Raw genomic sequence first — 16,070 nt, forward strand, 5'->3', positions numbered from 1 at the left:
CCATAGCAATATTTCTGAGACGCTGTCACTGTGAACGTGACTTGTCAACCCACTTCTGAGTTCCCAATGGTGAATTCCAGTCTAGAGAGTGTAGCCCTGTATTTACCCTGAAGATCGAATACCTCCTGTAGTCATGGGACGTAGTGATCTGCTCTAAGTGTTCTCAGCTGCTTCTCTACTTTCCAGGTTTTATGTACTTGTGTTAGCCTGTTAAATGTTAATGTGCCACCCATTTGGTTTAGTCTGCTTTTTATACCTTAGTTCAGTGATTAAAGGCCTGTTTGCACATTGAACTAATTAGTGGGGTTGGGAATTTAGCTCAGTGGTAGAGCGCTTGCGGCCCTGGGTTCAATCCTCAGCTCCAAAAAAAAAAAGAAAAAAAAAAAAAAAAAAAAAGAACTAATTAGTGTATTATAGGCACGTGGCAAAAAGTGTCAAGGACAGATTTAGACTTTTAGTTTTTCCTCTTTTTTTTTTTTTTTTAGACAGGATATTATGTAGCACAGGCTGTTTTTGAATTCCCAAACTTTCTCCCCTCCATCCCCCAAGTACTGAGATTAAATCATGTGATGTCACATTGGTTGATTTAGAGTTTCTTGGCAATATCATTTTGGAAAAATAGCATGTGAAGCTAGAATTTGGAAGGAATAAAAAAAGAAAGCCAAAATAGAGATAAAAGAAATTGTTTTGTGCTAATGGTTTTGGCAAAAGTATGGTTGCCAGTGTATCCTAACTACCCCCTCCCCAACTTATTTTATGTGTATGATTGTTTTGCTTGTGTGTATGTATGTCTACTGTGTGTATGTATGCCTCGTGCCCATATAGGGAAGAAGAGAGTGTTATAGCCTCTGGAACTGGAGTTAACAAGCTGTGAGATGTCATGTGGGTACTGGCATCCAGGTCCTCTGGAGGAGCAGACTGCTCTTACCCACTGAGCCATCTCTCCAGTGCTTCCTTACCCAGTTCCATTTATCAGAATGATAAATGAGTGAGGACGTGTTGGGGATCAGAGGAATTGGAGGAATAGGGTCAGGCCTACTTGAATAAAATTTTAAACAGGAGCAGCAGGAAAGGGGGAACATCTGAGACACCACCATCACTGTTATCTGTGTTTGAGAAAATAGCCTGGTGTGTTGGTGTGCTGTTTTTAATCCAAATGCCCTGGAAGCAAAGGGACTCTGAGTTCCAAGCTACACTGATAATAGGGGGTTGCAGGCTAGCCAGAGCTATACAGTGAGACCCTGGCTTTGAAAAAATAAAATTCAAAACACACATGAATCTTGTTATGTTTGGGGGCTGGGGAAGTGGCTCAATGGTTAAGAGCATTGGCTGCTCTTCTAGAGGACCTGGATTTGATTCTCAGCAGGAACATGGTGACCCATAACCATCTGTAATTCCAGTTTAGAGTATCTCACGCTCTTCTGACCTCTGTGGGTATTAAGCATGCATGTGTTGCTTGGTACTCACATGCATACACATGCAGGCAAATATCCGTATACATAAATGAAAAAAATACATTAGGCTTCATTATTAATTAAATTTTCCATGACTGTCACAAGGCCACATAATCATTAGTTAACTTATTTTTTAACAGAATAGGATATGGCAAAGAGATCAGAGAGATATGCGGGCCATTCAGCCGGATGCAGGTTATTATAATGATGTAAGTATAAGTTCTATCATACTAACTTAATAAGAACCCCCTTGTTTGGTCATGTAAACCTCAAAGCATGTGCATTCAGGATCAAAATTGTCTTTTCTTACTTTGCCTGGCTTCTTACATTTTTATAGTTAACATATTTGCAAAAGTATAATGTATTATGTCTGTATTTACCTTGATTTAATTTTGTCTCAACTTAAGTATTCCTTTAAATTTAATGATGAATAAACTTTGGGGGCAGAAGCAATGTCAAAAGATTGAACAGCTTCAAAGTCTTTTAATAGAAAAATTAAATTTAAATTTGAGGTTTTGCAAACATGCTTTGCTGTATTGAATTTGAGAAGTAATTTAGGAAATCTGATACTTAAGCAGACATTGAAATTAAGTTCCAGATTAATATTAATAGGTGTTTAATTTTTTATTTTAGTTTTCTTTTAATGTAGAATACTTTTAATCTCCTAAAGCTTTGGAAAGTTATCCTGAAGTTTTCTTTAGATGTTGAAATAGTTATCTTGCTATGTCCCTTGTTTCTTCTCTGTGTGTTATCCGGTGTTACAAAAACCCAATGTTCTTTTCTCTTTTTAATAGCTGGTCCCACCTATAGGAATGTTGAATAATCCTATGAATGCAGTTACAACAAAATTTGTTAGGACATCAACAAACAAAGTAAAATGCCCAGTATTTGTTGTGAGGGTAAGTATTCTGTTATGTATTTTTTTTTTTAATTAATTCTTAGTTTTACAAATTTATTTGACAAGGTTGGGCAAGGTAGGGCATGTCTTTAATCCTAGAAGCAAGAGAATCTCTGAGTTCAAGGCCAGTCTGGTCTACATAGTGTCAGGATAACTAGGACTATATAGATAGACTCTTGACTCTAAAAACAAACAAAAAAGTATTTGACAAAACAAAAATTAAATACTATATTAAATGTATACTTAAGATAATAATTGGTTTGCTAATAGTTTTACTTTGGATTGTACTCTTTTATCCATTTTGTCTGCTGATGGTAGGATAATGTGCACTGAATTGTTTTTCATCATGTTGTAGAATTCTGGAATATGTAGTATATTCATACTCTGGGCAGGTCTCAGGATAGCTCTTAAATAAGAATGGCTTTGTTGCTGTTGGAAAAACAGCATCCCAAGGTGAATGAAAAGCTGTCAGGTGTTGATAGTTGAAAACCTGTGATACATCATACTTAACAACTGTGTGAAGGTGCCCAGTAGTTTCTTTAGAATTACAAAATACAGTTTTATAATCAGGAATATATTCATATTGCCTTTAGAGGCTAGAAGAGGGTATCCTGGTCCTTTGGAGCTGGAGTTCCATGTTGGGAGATGCCTTGTGTGGATGCTGGCAACTGAACCCAGGCCTCTGTAAGATTAGTGTCTTCTCTTAACCATTGAGCCATCTCTCAAGCTCCCTTGCTCCCTTGTGTAGTTGTTTGTTTGTTTTTACTCTTTACTCCTTGGGGGCCTGCCACTCAGCTCCCACATAAACACGTGGAAACTTAATACTTACTTATGAATGCCCCGCCTTAGCGTGGCCTGTTTCTAACCAGCTTTCCTTAACTTAACTTACCCCGTCTATCTTTTGCCTCTGGGCTTTTACCTTTCTCCATTCTATATTCCTTTCTCTGCTGCTTACTCAGTGCTACTTGTGTGGCCGGGTGCTGGTCCCCAGTGTCCTCCTCTCCTGTCTCGCTCCTCCCTCTTCTCTTTCATTTGCTCTCTCTGCATGCCAGCCCCACCTGTCTCTCTCCTGCCTAGCTATTGGCCATTCAGCTCTTTATTAGACTAATCAGATGTTTTAGACAGGCAAAGTAACACAGCTTCCCAGAGTTAAATAATTGCAACATGAAAGAATGCGATTCATCTTTGGGTCATTAAACAAAATATTCCACAGCATAAACGAATGTAACACACCTTCAAATAATATTCCATAGCACCCTTGTTTATTTTACATTTTATTTTTTATTTTATAATTTAATTTTACATACCAGCTATGGATTCTCCTGCCCTCCCTCCTCTCCCCCTCCCCTCAGCACTTGCCCCATTCCCATCTCCTCCAGGGCAAGGACTCCCCTGGGGATTCAGCTCAGTCTGGTAGATTCAGTCAAGGCAGGTCCACTCCCCTCCTCTCTTCACCCAGGCTGAGCAAAGTGTCCCTGCATAGGCCCCAGGTTCCAAACAACCAGCTCATGCACTAAGGACAGGTCCTGGTCCCACTGCCTGGGGGTATTTTATATTTAAACTTAATTATTGTATGTATATTTAGGGAGGCTCTCCCTATGATATATATGTGGAGGTCAGGTCACCTATTGAGTTGTGCCTTTTTTAAACTTTATGTGGGTTTTAGGAGTTGAACTCAGGTTGTCAGGATTCTCTGGAGCTGGAGTTAAAGGGTGGTTGTGAGCTATCTGATGTTGGTGTTGGGAAGCAAACTCTGGTTCTCTGGAAGAGCTGCAAACACTTTGAACTGCTGAGTCATTTTCCAGCCCTTTATTATCTTTTATGGTACAGGAAACCTTTTTGAAATGAAGCCTGCACATTCTGTATTATTATTTTTATTTTCTCTCCTTATTACTATGGATAGAGCCTAGGGCCTTGCATATGCTCTGAATTACATCCTTAGCTCCCTACCCCTTAAGAAAAAACAAAACAATAAACCTCATGCTGGTCTTGAACTCATCTTGTATTGTGGCCCAGGCTGGGCTAGAACTCTTGGTCTCCCTTCACCTTCTCCGTGTGGTGGATAAGTTTTCTTCTTTGGAGATCAAGATATGAGATCTTGGGGGAAATTTGTGCGTATTAGAGACGCAGTCTGTTGAAAGTTATTAAGAAATGCTTTATTTACTGTTTGGTTTACTATAGAATTGATGGGGTTGGGATCATAGCAGATAAAAAAAATCTAGGAAGATAGGAGTGCTTTATTCAGAATCATCAAAATGATGTTTATTGATAAGGCAATACAGAGCTAAGTGGTTACATGCATTTGTGTCATTTTCCAAATAAACTTCATTTTATGTATTTTATCATGTTTCATTAGGCACACCTGTTTTTGCAATACTGGTTTTTACTTAGGATAATAAAATTGTACTGATCTTCTGTGTATATTCTTTATGGAAAATGAGTGAAACTGAACAAAAGGAAAAATGAATTATATAAACACACAGACACTTGCTTAACTGTTTGTTTGTTTATTTATTTTGTGGCAGGGTCCTATTATATAGCCCTGGCTGGCCTCAAGTTCACGGAGATCCTCCTTCCTCTCCGTGCATAGTACTGGGATTATAGTGTCATCATTCTTGGCAGAAATAAATAATTCATTCATTCTTTTATTTATTTATTTGTTCATTCACTCATTCATTCATTTATTTATTTGTTTATTTGTTCATTCATTCATCCATTCATTCATAACTATTTATTCATTCATTCATTCATTCATTCATTTATTTATTTATTTTGAGGCAGGGTTTCTCTGTGGAGCCCTGGCTGTCCTGGAACTCACTCACTCACTTTGTACAGCAGGCTGGTATCGAACCCAGAGATCTGCCTTCCTCTGCTTCCTGAGTTCTGAGATAAAAGGTGTATGCCACCATGCCTGTGTACATTATATTTTAATGGTGACTAGCAAGTATGTCACAGATTCACTTCAGCATACAAACTGTGGCATTAAAATAGTTATGTAGTGCTTTTTGTTCTAATGTATTAAGACTTTTTTATTTTTCCTTATGTCTTCCTGTATTGAGATAGACTCTTGGTCTTGAGCCCTGACAGGCCTAGTGTTAACTATATAGCCCAGGATAGCCTTGAACTCTCAGCATCTTCCTATATCATCAACCTCCTGAGTGCTGGGATTCCTAATGTAGATCATTATTACTGGCAGCATGGACTCTTGTTTTACTTTTTAAAAAATAATACAGCCTGAGGCTTGGCATTGAATTTAGAAGAGCATAAAATAACTCTTGCTGGGTGGTGTTGGCACACGCCTTTAATCCCAGCACTTGGGAGGCAGAGGCAGGCGGATCTTTGTAAGTTTAAGGCCAGTGTGGTCTCCAAAGCAAGTTCCAGGAAAGGCGCAAAGCTACACAAAGAAACCCTGTCTCCCCCCCCCCCCCAAAAAAAAAGAATCAAAATAACTCTTGTGTTTGTGGTCCTAGAGATTGAACTCAGGGCTTATATATGCTAGACAAGTGTTCTACTGATAAACTAGAACTCCATAATGTGAGTTTTCCTTTGGGGGGGGGGCTAGGATCATTCTTTGTAGCTCTGTCTGGCCTGGAACTCCCAGAAATCTGCCTGCCTCTGCCTTCAGAATTTACTGTCTATCAAAGGATGACCTTGAATAATAATAAATTATAAAATAAATATAAAAATAAAATTATAAAATAATAAATATTATTATTATTTTATATGCCTTGGTGTTTTGCCTGAATGTATGTCTGTGTGAGGGTGTTGGATCTGCTGGAACTAGAGTTACACTTGTAAGCTGCCATGTGGGTGCTGGGAATTAAACCTGGGTCATCTGGAAGAGCAGGCAGTGCTCTTAACTGATTAGCCATCTCTCCAGTCCTGACCTTGAACTTTTCTCTCTCTTTTATTTAATTTTTTTTGAGACGGTTTCTCTGGAACTTACTCTGTAGCTCAGACTGGCCTCGAACTCATAGAGATCTGCCTGTCTCTGCCTTCTGAGTGCTGGGACTAAAGGTGTGTGCTACCACTGCCAGGTTTCTGACCTCGAACCTTTGATCCCACTTTGTCTACCTCTTGAATGCTAGGATTACAGGCAAAGTGCCACTGTGCCTAATTTATTTGGCCTGTGGGATCAAACTCCAGGGCCTTTGTGTTTTTTAGGCAAACATTCTAACATCACTAATCCCTTTCATAACTTTTAAAGAATATTGTTATAGGAAAAGTTCGGTATTTTCAATGTTTTAATTTTAATTGTTACTGTTTAACTTGTGGAGGAGGGGTTTTATTTAGAGATAAGGACTCACTGTATCGTCCTAGCTGGCCTGGAACTTGCTGTTTAGACCTGTTGGTCCTGACTCATAAAATTCTTTTGGCTTTGCCACACATTTAGTTGTTTATTATTTTTTCTTTACTTATTTTTTTGAGGCAAGGTTTTTCTGTGTAGTCTTGGCTCTGTAGACCAGGCTGGCCTTGAACTCAAGAGATCTGTCTATTTTTGCTGGGATTAAAGGTGTATGCCGCCACCACCTGATTTTATTTATTTATTTTTATCTCATGTAGCTAAGGATGATCTTGAGTTTTGGCATCCTGCCTCTGCCTCCCAGTGCTGTGCTTCTGGGCCTCTGCCACAGAGCTGACTTTATGTTTTTTAAGGTGAAGTCTTAAAGTGTAGTAGTTGAGGCTGGCCTTAAACTAGTGATCCTTGTACATCCAGCTCTCAAGCATAAAGTGTATACCACCACAGCGATTATTTTCTATATATGTTCTAGATAGTCCAACAGCAGTCGAAAGATCCTTATTTTTCATTCAGTCATTTGAACTTTTCTGGTGACTGCCCACCTTATTTATATCCGTCTACTGTGTAGCCTAGATAAGAGTGAAATCTTTACATATTGTGATTTGACTTGCTTTGTAAGTCCGTAGGCTACTCTACACTCCTTTTCAAACTTAGCTGATGGGCCAGAGTGTTAGTGCTTCCCTACTGTGTCAGGCACATTCTCTCTGACAGGACACTTGCTTCTAAAGGTACGTCAACTATGAAACTTAGTGTTGGCTACTGTATTTGGATTAGCTACTATTTTATGAATAGAGGTTCTGGGGACTGGAGAGATAACTCAGTAATTAAGAACACCTGCTAATGTTCCAGAGGACTTGAGTTCAGTTCCCCATACCCACATTCTGCAGCTGACAACTGCCTGTAACTCTGGCTCCACACACGCATGCAATAAAACAAGCAAGCAGAAACGCCTTTGAAAATACTTCTTAAATTAGCGAAGCTGCAAGACTGGTGCTTAGTGTACCCTGTCTTCCTTTTTTCCTGCAGTGGACCCCAGAAGGAAGACGCTTAGTCACTGGAGCTTCTAGTGGAGAGTTCACCTTATGGAATGGGCTGACTTTCAACTTTGAAACCATATTGCAGGTAACAGTAACCACCAGATGATAGCTCATCTAAGAACTTGAGGGTACAGTCAACTTCATTGGCATTGTAAAACTTAACAATTGAATAGTTTACTGCTCTGAGTTAATATAGGTTCCTTTCAGCCTCAGCCATATATTCTCTTAAAGAAAAACTTACAAATATTTTCTGTTTTCACAGGCTCATGATAGCCCTGTGAGGGCCATGACTTGGTCACATAATGACATGTGGATGTTGACAGCAGATCATGGAGGATATGTGAAATATTGGCAATCCAACATGAACAACGTCAAGATGTTCCAGGCACATAAGGAGGCGATTAGAGAGGCCAGGTTTATACACAATATACCATTTTCTGTAGTCCCTATTGTCATGGTTAAATTACTCTCTAAGTGTATTCTGGGTGCAGAGATGCATGGGCTCTCTCAGATTCTGGGAAACTTTCTGCACCTTATGAACACAATATATCTCTTTGTTTTCACACATTCACCATTTTGCTGGCACCATTCCGAAGTAGTTTTGTCCTGGTATCAGCCTTTGCAATATGTTAGAGATGTATTGTCTGACACATTTTGCACTGGTTTTCTCTTTTCATTTATGGTTAATAATGTGTATACGTTACTCCTTTTTATTATCTACTGTGTAAGACAAGAATATTCCAAATAAAGAATTCAGTCTTTAATTATACAACTGAATAAAATCTAAAACCTACAGAAATCACCTTCAGAATCCACACAAAAGTCAAGGAAAAAAAAGAGGCTTAAGTGAAGACCTGGTTGGCTTGGTTCTGCCACGACTTCAAAAAGAAAGTATAGGACTAAAAACCTCACAGATAACTCTGGACGTGGCAAACATTAACGGATTAATGAATGGGTTCTTCCTGCTTTGCAGCTGTAAGCAGACCTTTGTCAAAGAAGACTCTAGGACTTTTCTTCTGATTCACTGTTGATAATATGACTTATGCAAATGTATGAGTGGAGTTAAAACATTCTCAGTGAGTTGTATGTTTTTACATAACAGTGAGAAATGTATAGTAAAACCGGGGGGAAAAGTTTCAAAAAGAAGCCTGAAGAAGTGCTGCAGCCTCAGAATAAAGCTAAGCGGCATTCTTTTAAGGTTGTGCCATCTTCATGTGGGAAGAGGTTGACTTTAGAAACACCATTTCTACTTTCAGAATCCACAGCACTTGTTGCATATGCATGTTTCTGCTTTATAGACGTGGCCTCAGTGTCTTGCTCACATTTTTTTCACTGTTAGTCATTCAAGGGAGTTCATACAGTTCATTGAAAATCTTGATGGTTTTTCACAGCCAGGAAGAAAACTGGCTCCTTCTTGTGTAGCAGTCATTGGCTTTAAAAAGAAATCTGATGTATATTTTAAGTTTTCCTCCAAAGGTACAGCATTCATGGGGTTGCTTTACACTTGGAAGAAGGCATGCAGTTTTCATAGGCCTTTTAAATAAGTGAGAAACATGGTATATGAAGATGTTGAGCCTATCATTTTTGAAGTTTAAATGTCTGAGGCAGAAACTGATGCTCATGCTTTGAGCAGTATTCCTCTGTGGCTTAAGTGACTGTGTGCGGAAATACTGGTAAGAGTAGAACACATTTAGTCTCACTGTTAAGGCAGCCCCCACGCTTTGTTGACAGGAGATGTACTACAAGGAGCACAGGTAATGAAAGGCCTAGTAATGCACGGAGGAGCTCTCTGAATATTGATGAAAATGGAAAGGAAAAAACCCCGTTCTTTTGAAGTCTTTGGATGAGATGCATATGTTAGCTGACTACATTCTTCTTTAAGGGCTTCTTCACTGGATACTTCCTTCTCCTGTTTATAATGCAGCACAGTATTTTTATTTTTCCCTGTCTGAGAAGCATGGATGATCTGTTAAATGCTGACCTCTTTCCCCTGCTGTGTGTCTTCATGTAACAGTTTCTCACCCACGGATAATAAATTTGCTACATGCTCTGATGACGGCACTGTTAGAATCTGGGATTTTCTTCGTTGCCATGAGGAAAGAATTCTCCGAGGTATGTGTACAAACAGTACTGATTGAAATATTTAAATAGGGAAGGCATTTGTGGTTAAATCATCACAATACACAATATTGGCTTGTATCTCCATTAAAGCATTTTTTTTATACATTCACCATCTCTGCCAAGAAAACACAGCTGTTCTGTAGTTTGCATTTATTTTGTAAATTTTCACTAATAATAATTTCACTATCTTTGAATTCTTTCAGCTGTAAAGTAAATTCGAGCTCTCCCTTTCCCTGTCACTTATTTATCTTTGTGTATCCTTTGGGGAAGTACTCTTTCCTGACATAGACATTTCAAAATAATAGACAGCCCACATACTCAGGACAGCTCTTGCACAGGTAACACATTAGCCGATAAAATAGAGGTGTTAGTAGCTGTATGTATTTGCCCCCTTTTTGAGAAAGGTTCTCCTTGGGAAGCTTAAACTGGCCTGGAACTTGCTGTATAGCCTATGCTAGCCTGGAACTTACAGTCCTTAGCCCTTGTCTCAGACCCCCAATTCTGGGGGTGCAGTTGTGCTTCATTGCAGCTGGCTTACTTAGAATTTGTAGATTATTTTACTTTGTGTAGTGGGGCTGTCATCACCCTTTATATGAATTCTAAGGTGGTAGTAGAGTTTGGGAATTAGCTGTTTTATGTATCCTTAGTGCAGACATTATAATAAAACCATTTGTACTTCTAAGTACTTGGTTTATTATTCACTAGGAATGTAGTATTTTTTTAAATTAATTTATTTATCGTTCATTGTTGTTTTGCCCATGTAAGGGTGTAGGTCCCCTGGAATTGTAGTTACAAACAGTCCTGAGCTGTCATGTGGGTGCTGGGAATTGAACCCGGGTCTGCTGGAAGAGCAGTCAGTGCTCTTGACCACTAGGCCATCTCTCTAGCCTGGAATGTAGTATTTTCAAGTGTTTAGTTTAAACCTCTACTAGTTTACAAACTGCCGTTTTTGCTCCGTGCCCTTGATTCCTGAATGCCTCAGAAGTAACATTATGTGAAAGGGAAATTCAGGGTGGAGAATGGGTATCCTGGGATAACATTTGTCAAGACATTATGATTCAGAGATTTCCCTTCATGTTAAAGAGTCAGCAGTTAGTTGTCTTGGTGGAATTGTAAATTTCTCAAAGCTGGTAAGATAATTTAACATGCCAGATGTGGTTGTGCACACCCTTTAATCCTAGGAGAGGCAGGCAAATCTCTGTGAGTTCCATGTTAGTCTGGTCTACATGTATAGTTCCAGACCAGCCAGCACTACATAGTGAAACCCTGTCTCAGAATAAAGCAAACAAAACTAAACTTGAAAAATCTTAAGAACCTATTTTAAGCTAGTATCATTGAATGAATTTTCACATTGGCTTGGATCCATGTACAATTGTGCATCACCATCGCTAGTGTAGGGATCTTGTTGGTGCCTGTTAAATTGAGGGGCATATACACTGTGAAGGTCATCATACCATGCAATTTAAGAATGATGTAGAATCTTTGAGAGGTTAGTCTAAATCACTTTATGGAAGAGTACCACAACCCCGAAGATTTAAGTGATATGTTAAAAAATAATAGGTACAATGCCATAACTAGAATCTTAACCACTTGACTTTTATCCTGGTAGTATACTTACGTTGGATCTTTCCTCACTGTTCTTAGAAATATTAAGTGTTAAACAGACGTAGGTCAATGTTTTCTAGGCTTTAAAAAATCCGTAGGAATAAAGTGATTACAATGATAAACTTTACAATATTCTAAAATATAACAGAATTTTCATATAAAACTGCTCAACAATTTGTATTAAAACAAAATCTTTTCTATGTTAACATTTTTTTTCACCTTACATACCAATGAAGAACTCTGAAAATGGCTCTAAAATGCCCAGCAATGTCTCTGAAATTAGTGTTATAAGTAGCAGTTGATATTTTTAGGTTTGAGTTAAGGTGAGCTTTTTTATTATTAATTTGAGTCAGGTGAATTTAGATTAAATAGGCAACAGAGACTCAAGTATATTGATATGTATATTAATTAAATGAAGAGTTTTATTCTCTACATGAGGACTGTCCATTTTAGGCTTTATATGGGTGCTTCAAATATGCACAAAGTATGCTGGATGCCCGTGTACTTTTAGGATTTATGTTTTTCCTTGTACATATGTATGTCATTTTCTTCCTTGTAAAAACACTTTTACTGCTTAGTACTTCAATGAGTGTATGAGACAAATGTGAATGTAGTTAACTAAATCAATTAAACAGCCCAAACAGTTGTGAGAGCAAGTCTTACATAATCCATGAGAGTTTAGATTCCAGTTACCGTTTTCTGTCATTCTGTTTTCTAAATTTTGGGACACTAACGGCATTTCTGTTCTGCTTGATGATTGAGACAGATTTACAGTCATCACCGGCAGGATGCAAAATTGTTCAACAAAAATTAGAAGGAAGGACCTGAGGGTAGCTTCTCACAGAAAACATGGGATCCCAAAGTCAAACTGGGACAGGATGAATGTTCTGTCTTCTGAAATGTCAGTGGCCCTGTATTAAGGGCAGTAGTCATAGTCCACCCACACCTATCTGACAGGCAAGCAGGCACACTTCTTTCTCTTGTAGTATGTGTCAGGCGCTCACTTTGAGAGGTCAGGTATTTAGAAGATCAAGAAAGCAGTGTTTGAGGGAGGTGATGATCATAGAGTCTGAGGCTCTATCACATCATCCATCAAAATCAGACTTTTACTCAGAGTTTTAGTGTCACAGTATTTGTTAGCTCATGATTCCCTTTACCGAGATCAGGTCAATTTTTAGCACATTCTTGCATTATGTTGGTAATCTACTTTTCCATAACCTGCTCTTCTATTTGGGACATCAAGAGGAAAAAAGCAAAAACATCTAGTGCATGGCTATAATCCCCACACTTGAGAGAGGTAGAGCACAGCGTGGGCTGTGTAAGACACTCTCAAAAACAATAAAGAAACCTCTACAATCTGTCCTGTCTGACAGCCAGTTAAATATTTAAAAATTAATAGTCATGTCTTTTTCCTCCAAGTTTTTCAGCTTTAAGCACACAGTATTCTTCAGAAGCCACAATACCATTTCAGTACAGAATTTACAGTTGCCTTTTTTAGTGTCATTTCTGACATACTGTTCTTAAATCTTCATGTAAAATAAGTTATTCAAGAGAAGCGTAATATTTAAAATGGACATAGAGCAATTGTCAGGAGGTTTGCTGTACAAGTAATGGTTGATTCATAAACTCATTAAATTGAGTATAGCATAGAATTGGGAACATCTTTTTAATGTCCCTCATATACTGAAGTTTATACACATTTGTCCTTTTTCTCTAGTAAAAAGTGCTTAAAGTTTTGTAGGCAAGATATTTTTACAAGCTTTTATCATCTTAGAAGCAGAGACCAGTGAATAAACATGATACTTGTTAGAATACTTTTATTGACACAGAAGAGGGAAGAACTGCGACCCTGTCTCTAAAAGCAAAACAAACTTCTTCTTCTTCTTCTTTTTTTTTTTATTTTTTTGAGACAGGGTTTCTCTGTAGTTTTGCGTCTTTCCTGGAACTCACTCTGTAGACCAGGCTGGCCTTGAACTCACAGGCCTGGCTCTGCCTCCCGAGTACTGGGATTAAAGACGTGTGCCACCACCGCCCGGCTTGCAAAACAAACTTCCTACTGCCAAATTGAAAACATATCATTAAGCCACTGCTGCCTAGCCTATATGTAATCATTAAGAATGCTAAAATAAATTTTAATGAGAAGCATTATACTTCAAAAGAGCATCTACTCCAGAAATCCGCTGCACTTGAAGTTTTGTTTTTCCTTCTTGATTTTAGCAATAATAGCTGGTATACTGATCAGGCCCAGTGTAAGTACTTAATTTAGCATCATCAGCAAACCTTTGGAATAAGAATTGATTCTCCACTTTACAAATGAATGACATGATGACTAAAAAGTTAAATAAACCTGCCAAAGATTACACATACAGTGTAAGAAGAAGGGCTAGGATCTGAAGGCAGGCTGTTTGGCTTGAGTTTATTCTACTCATAGCAGGGCACATGCTAGGCAAGTAACCCAGCCACTGAGCTATATCCCTAACCTTTTATATTCTCAAAGATGGTCATCAGAGATTGTCTACCTGGGTTATGGTGATAGAATTACGAAGTAAAGATTTTGGTAGGGAGGAGGGGGGAGAGTGGGCACAGGGAACTCCAGTTTATTTTAATACTTGTCCTAAAAACTTTCCATATAGGTTACAGTTTTTTATGTACCACATATTGAACCATAAAAACATTAAATCACACTGAATTGTTGAAACTGCAAATGGGTTACAAGGTATCTGCTAAGTTATACAAATGTACAGGAAGGGGTACCCTGCAATAGTTCAAGAGGAAACGCCTTGGTTGGGAATGAATCTGTTGGTATGTGCTTGCTTAGTATGCACTGAGTCTCGGGATCATTCCCCAGTATCGCCTAAAACTGAGTTTAGTAGTACATGCCTATGGTCTTAGCAGTGGGGAGGTAGAGGGAGTAGGATCAGAAATTCAAGGTCATCCTTTGTTTCATAGCATTTGAGACCAATCTGGGCAAAGTGTGACTCTAAAAGCAAAACCAAACCTATTTTACTAAATTTTATTTTGCTTTGCTTTAAGAAAGTTTCTTACTCTGCAGTCCAGGCTCGTCTTGAATTCACTATATAGAATATGCTGGCCTAGAACTCATGGTATTCTGGACTCACTCTGGCCTCTTACAGTGAACCCACACGTGTATTCACCACACAGCTTAAGAAAATGAACAGCATTCATATTTTTTTTTTTTCCTTTTTGTTTTTTTTTCAGGACAGAGTTTCTTTGTGTAGCCCTGGCTGCCCTGGAACTAGCTCTGTTGACCAGGCTGGTCTTGAACTCCTGGAGAGCTGTCTGTCTCTGCCTCCTGGGTGCTAGGATTAACAGTGTGCCACCACCTAGCAGCATTCATGATCAGATTCAATAGTTTTTCTTCATAGCTTTCAACTGTGATTTTACCAAATAAGCTAAAGCCTCCACTACAATGATCTTTTAGTTTGGTAGAATGATTTTAAACTGTGTAAAGGCATGTCTACAGTGTCTGAATATTCAGGGGAACAAATGGGATCTTCATTGTGAATAATTTACTACTTACCACATTTTATATAGCATTCTACAGAATCCTATCTATTTCTCAAGACAAGAAAACACAAACACTGTTATCTTTATAATATAGTCTGTATTTGTGTCTTGGTTACTTTTTTATTGCTATGGGAAGACACCTTGACAAAGGCAACTAATAGAGTTTTTGGGGGGGATTTACAGTTTAGATCATCATTGGCGGAAGCATGGCAGCTTCAGGCAGGCATGGCGCTGGAATAGTAGCTGAGAGCTTCTATTGTGAGACACAGTAGGCAAGAAAGCTAATGGGAATGGTTTGTCTCTTCTGAACCATCAAAGCCTGCTCCCAGTGACTCTACCTCCAACAGGGCCACATCTTCTAATCCTTCCTAAACAGTTCCATCAGTGGACCATGGATTCAAACACGAGCCTGTGGGCCATTCTCATTCAGACCACCACTTTCCACTCTGGCTTCCATAGGCTTGAAAAAATGCATTTTGTTCAAAAGCTAGGACTAGTGGCACATGGCTTTAATTCCAGCACTTGTGAGGCAGAGACAGGCGGACCTCTGTGAGTTCAAAGCTATTTTGTCTACATAGTTCCAGGATACATAGTGAGACCCTGTCTTGGAAAAAAACAAACAAACAAACAAACAAACAAACAAAAAACTAAAACCAAAAAATGCCAGGTGGTGATGGCACACACCTTTAATCCCAGCACTCCAGAGACAGAGGCAGGTGGATCTCTGTGAGTTCAAAGACTGCCTGATCTACATAGTGAGATCCAGGACAGCCAGGACTGTTACATAGAGAAACCCTGTCTCGAAAAACAAAACAAAACAACAAAAAAACAAAAAGCCTAAAAACTCTTCTGAGACTCAAGGCAATCTCTTGTCACTTTCTGTAAAATCAAAAAGCAGACACATACTTTCAACGTACAGTGACATAAAGGGTCTAGTGAGGAATTGCTGGACCAAAGCAAGACTGAAATTCAGCAGGGCAGACTCCAAAGGCTGTAGCTCTATGTCTGTTGTCAAAGGCTTATATGGCTTTGTTCTTCTAGCTTCGTTGTCTGCAACATGGTTCTCTCTTCCTTGTGCTTGTGAATCAAGATGTAGGCTTTCAGCTATTGCTGGAGTACCACATCTG

At 38.7% G+C, this 16,070-nt stretch overlaps 1 protein-coding gene across 2 annotated transcripts in view; it reads left to right on the forward strand.

Annotated features, from left to right (window-relative positions):
* Wdr33 (WD repeat domain 33) overlaps positions 1-16,070 on the forward strand; it is a 108,547-nt gene that overhangs the window by 27,634 nt on the left and 64,843 nt on the right. For both annotated transcript variants that reach the window (XM_036204893.1, XM_036204894.1), the window contains exons 3-7: positions 1,595-1,663; positions 2,249-2,353; positions 7,679-7,774; positions 7,952-8,103; positions 9,704-9,801. In XM_036204893.1, the coding sequence (XP_036060786.1) occupies positions 1,595-1,663; positions 2,249-2,353; positions 7,679-7,774; positions 7,952-8,103; positions 9,704-9,801 (520 nt within the window). The remainder of the gene's footprint in view (positions 1-1,594; positions 1,664-2,248; positions 2,354-7,678; positions 7,775-7,951; positions 8,104-9,703; positions 9,802-16,070) is intronic.

Source organism: Onychomys torridus, chromosome 13, assembly GCF_903995425.1.
Source record: "Onychomys torridus chromosome 13, mOncTor1.1, whole genome shotgun sequence".
Classification (NCBI taxonomy): Eukaryota; Metazoa; Chordata; class Mammalia; order Rodentia; family Cricetidae; genus Onychomys; species Onychomys torridus.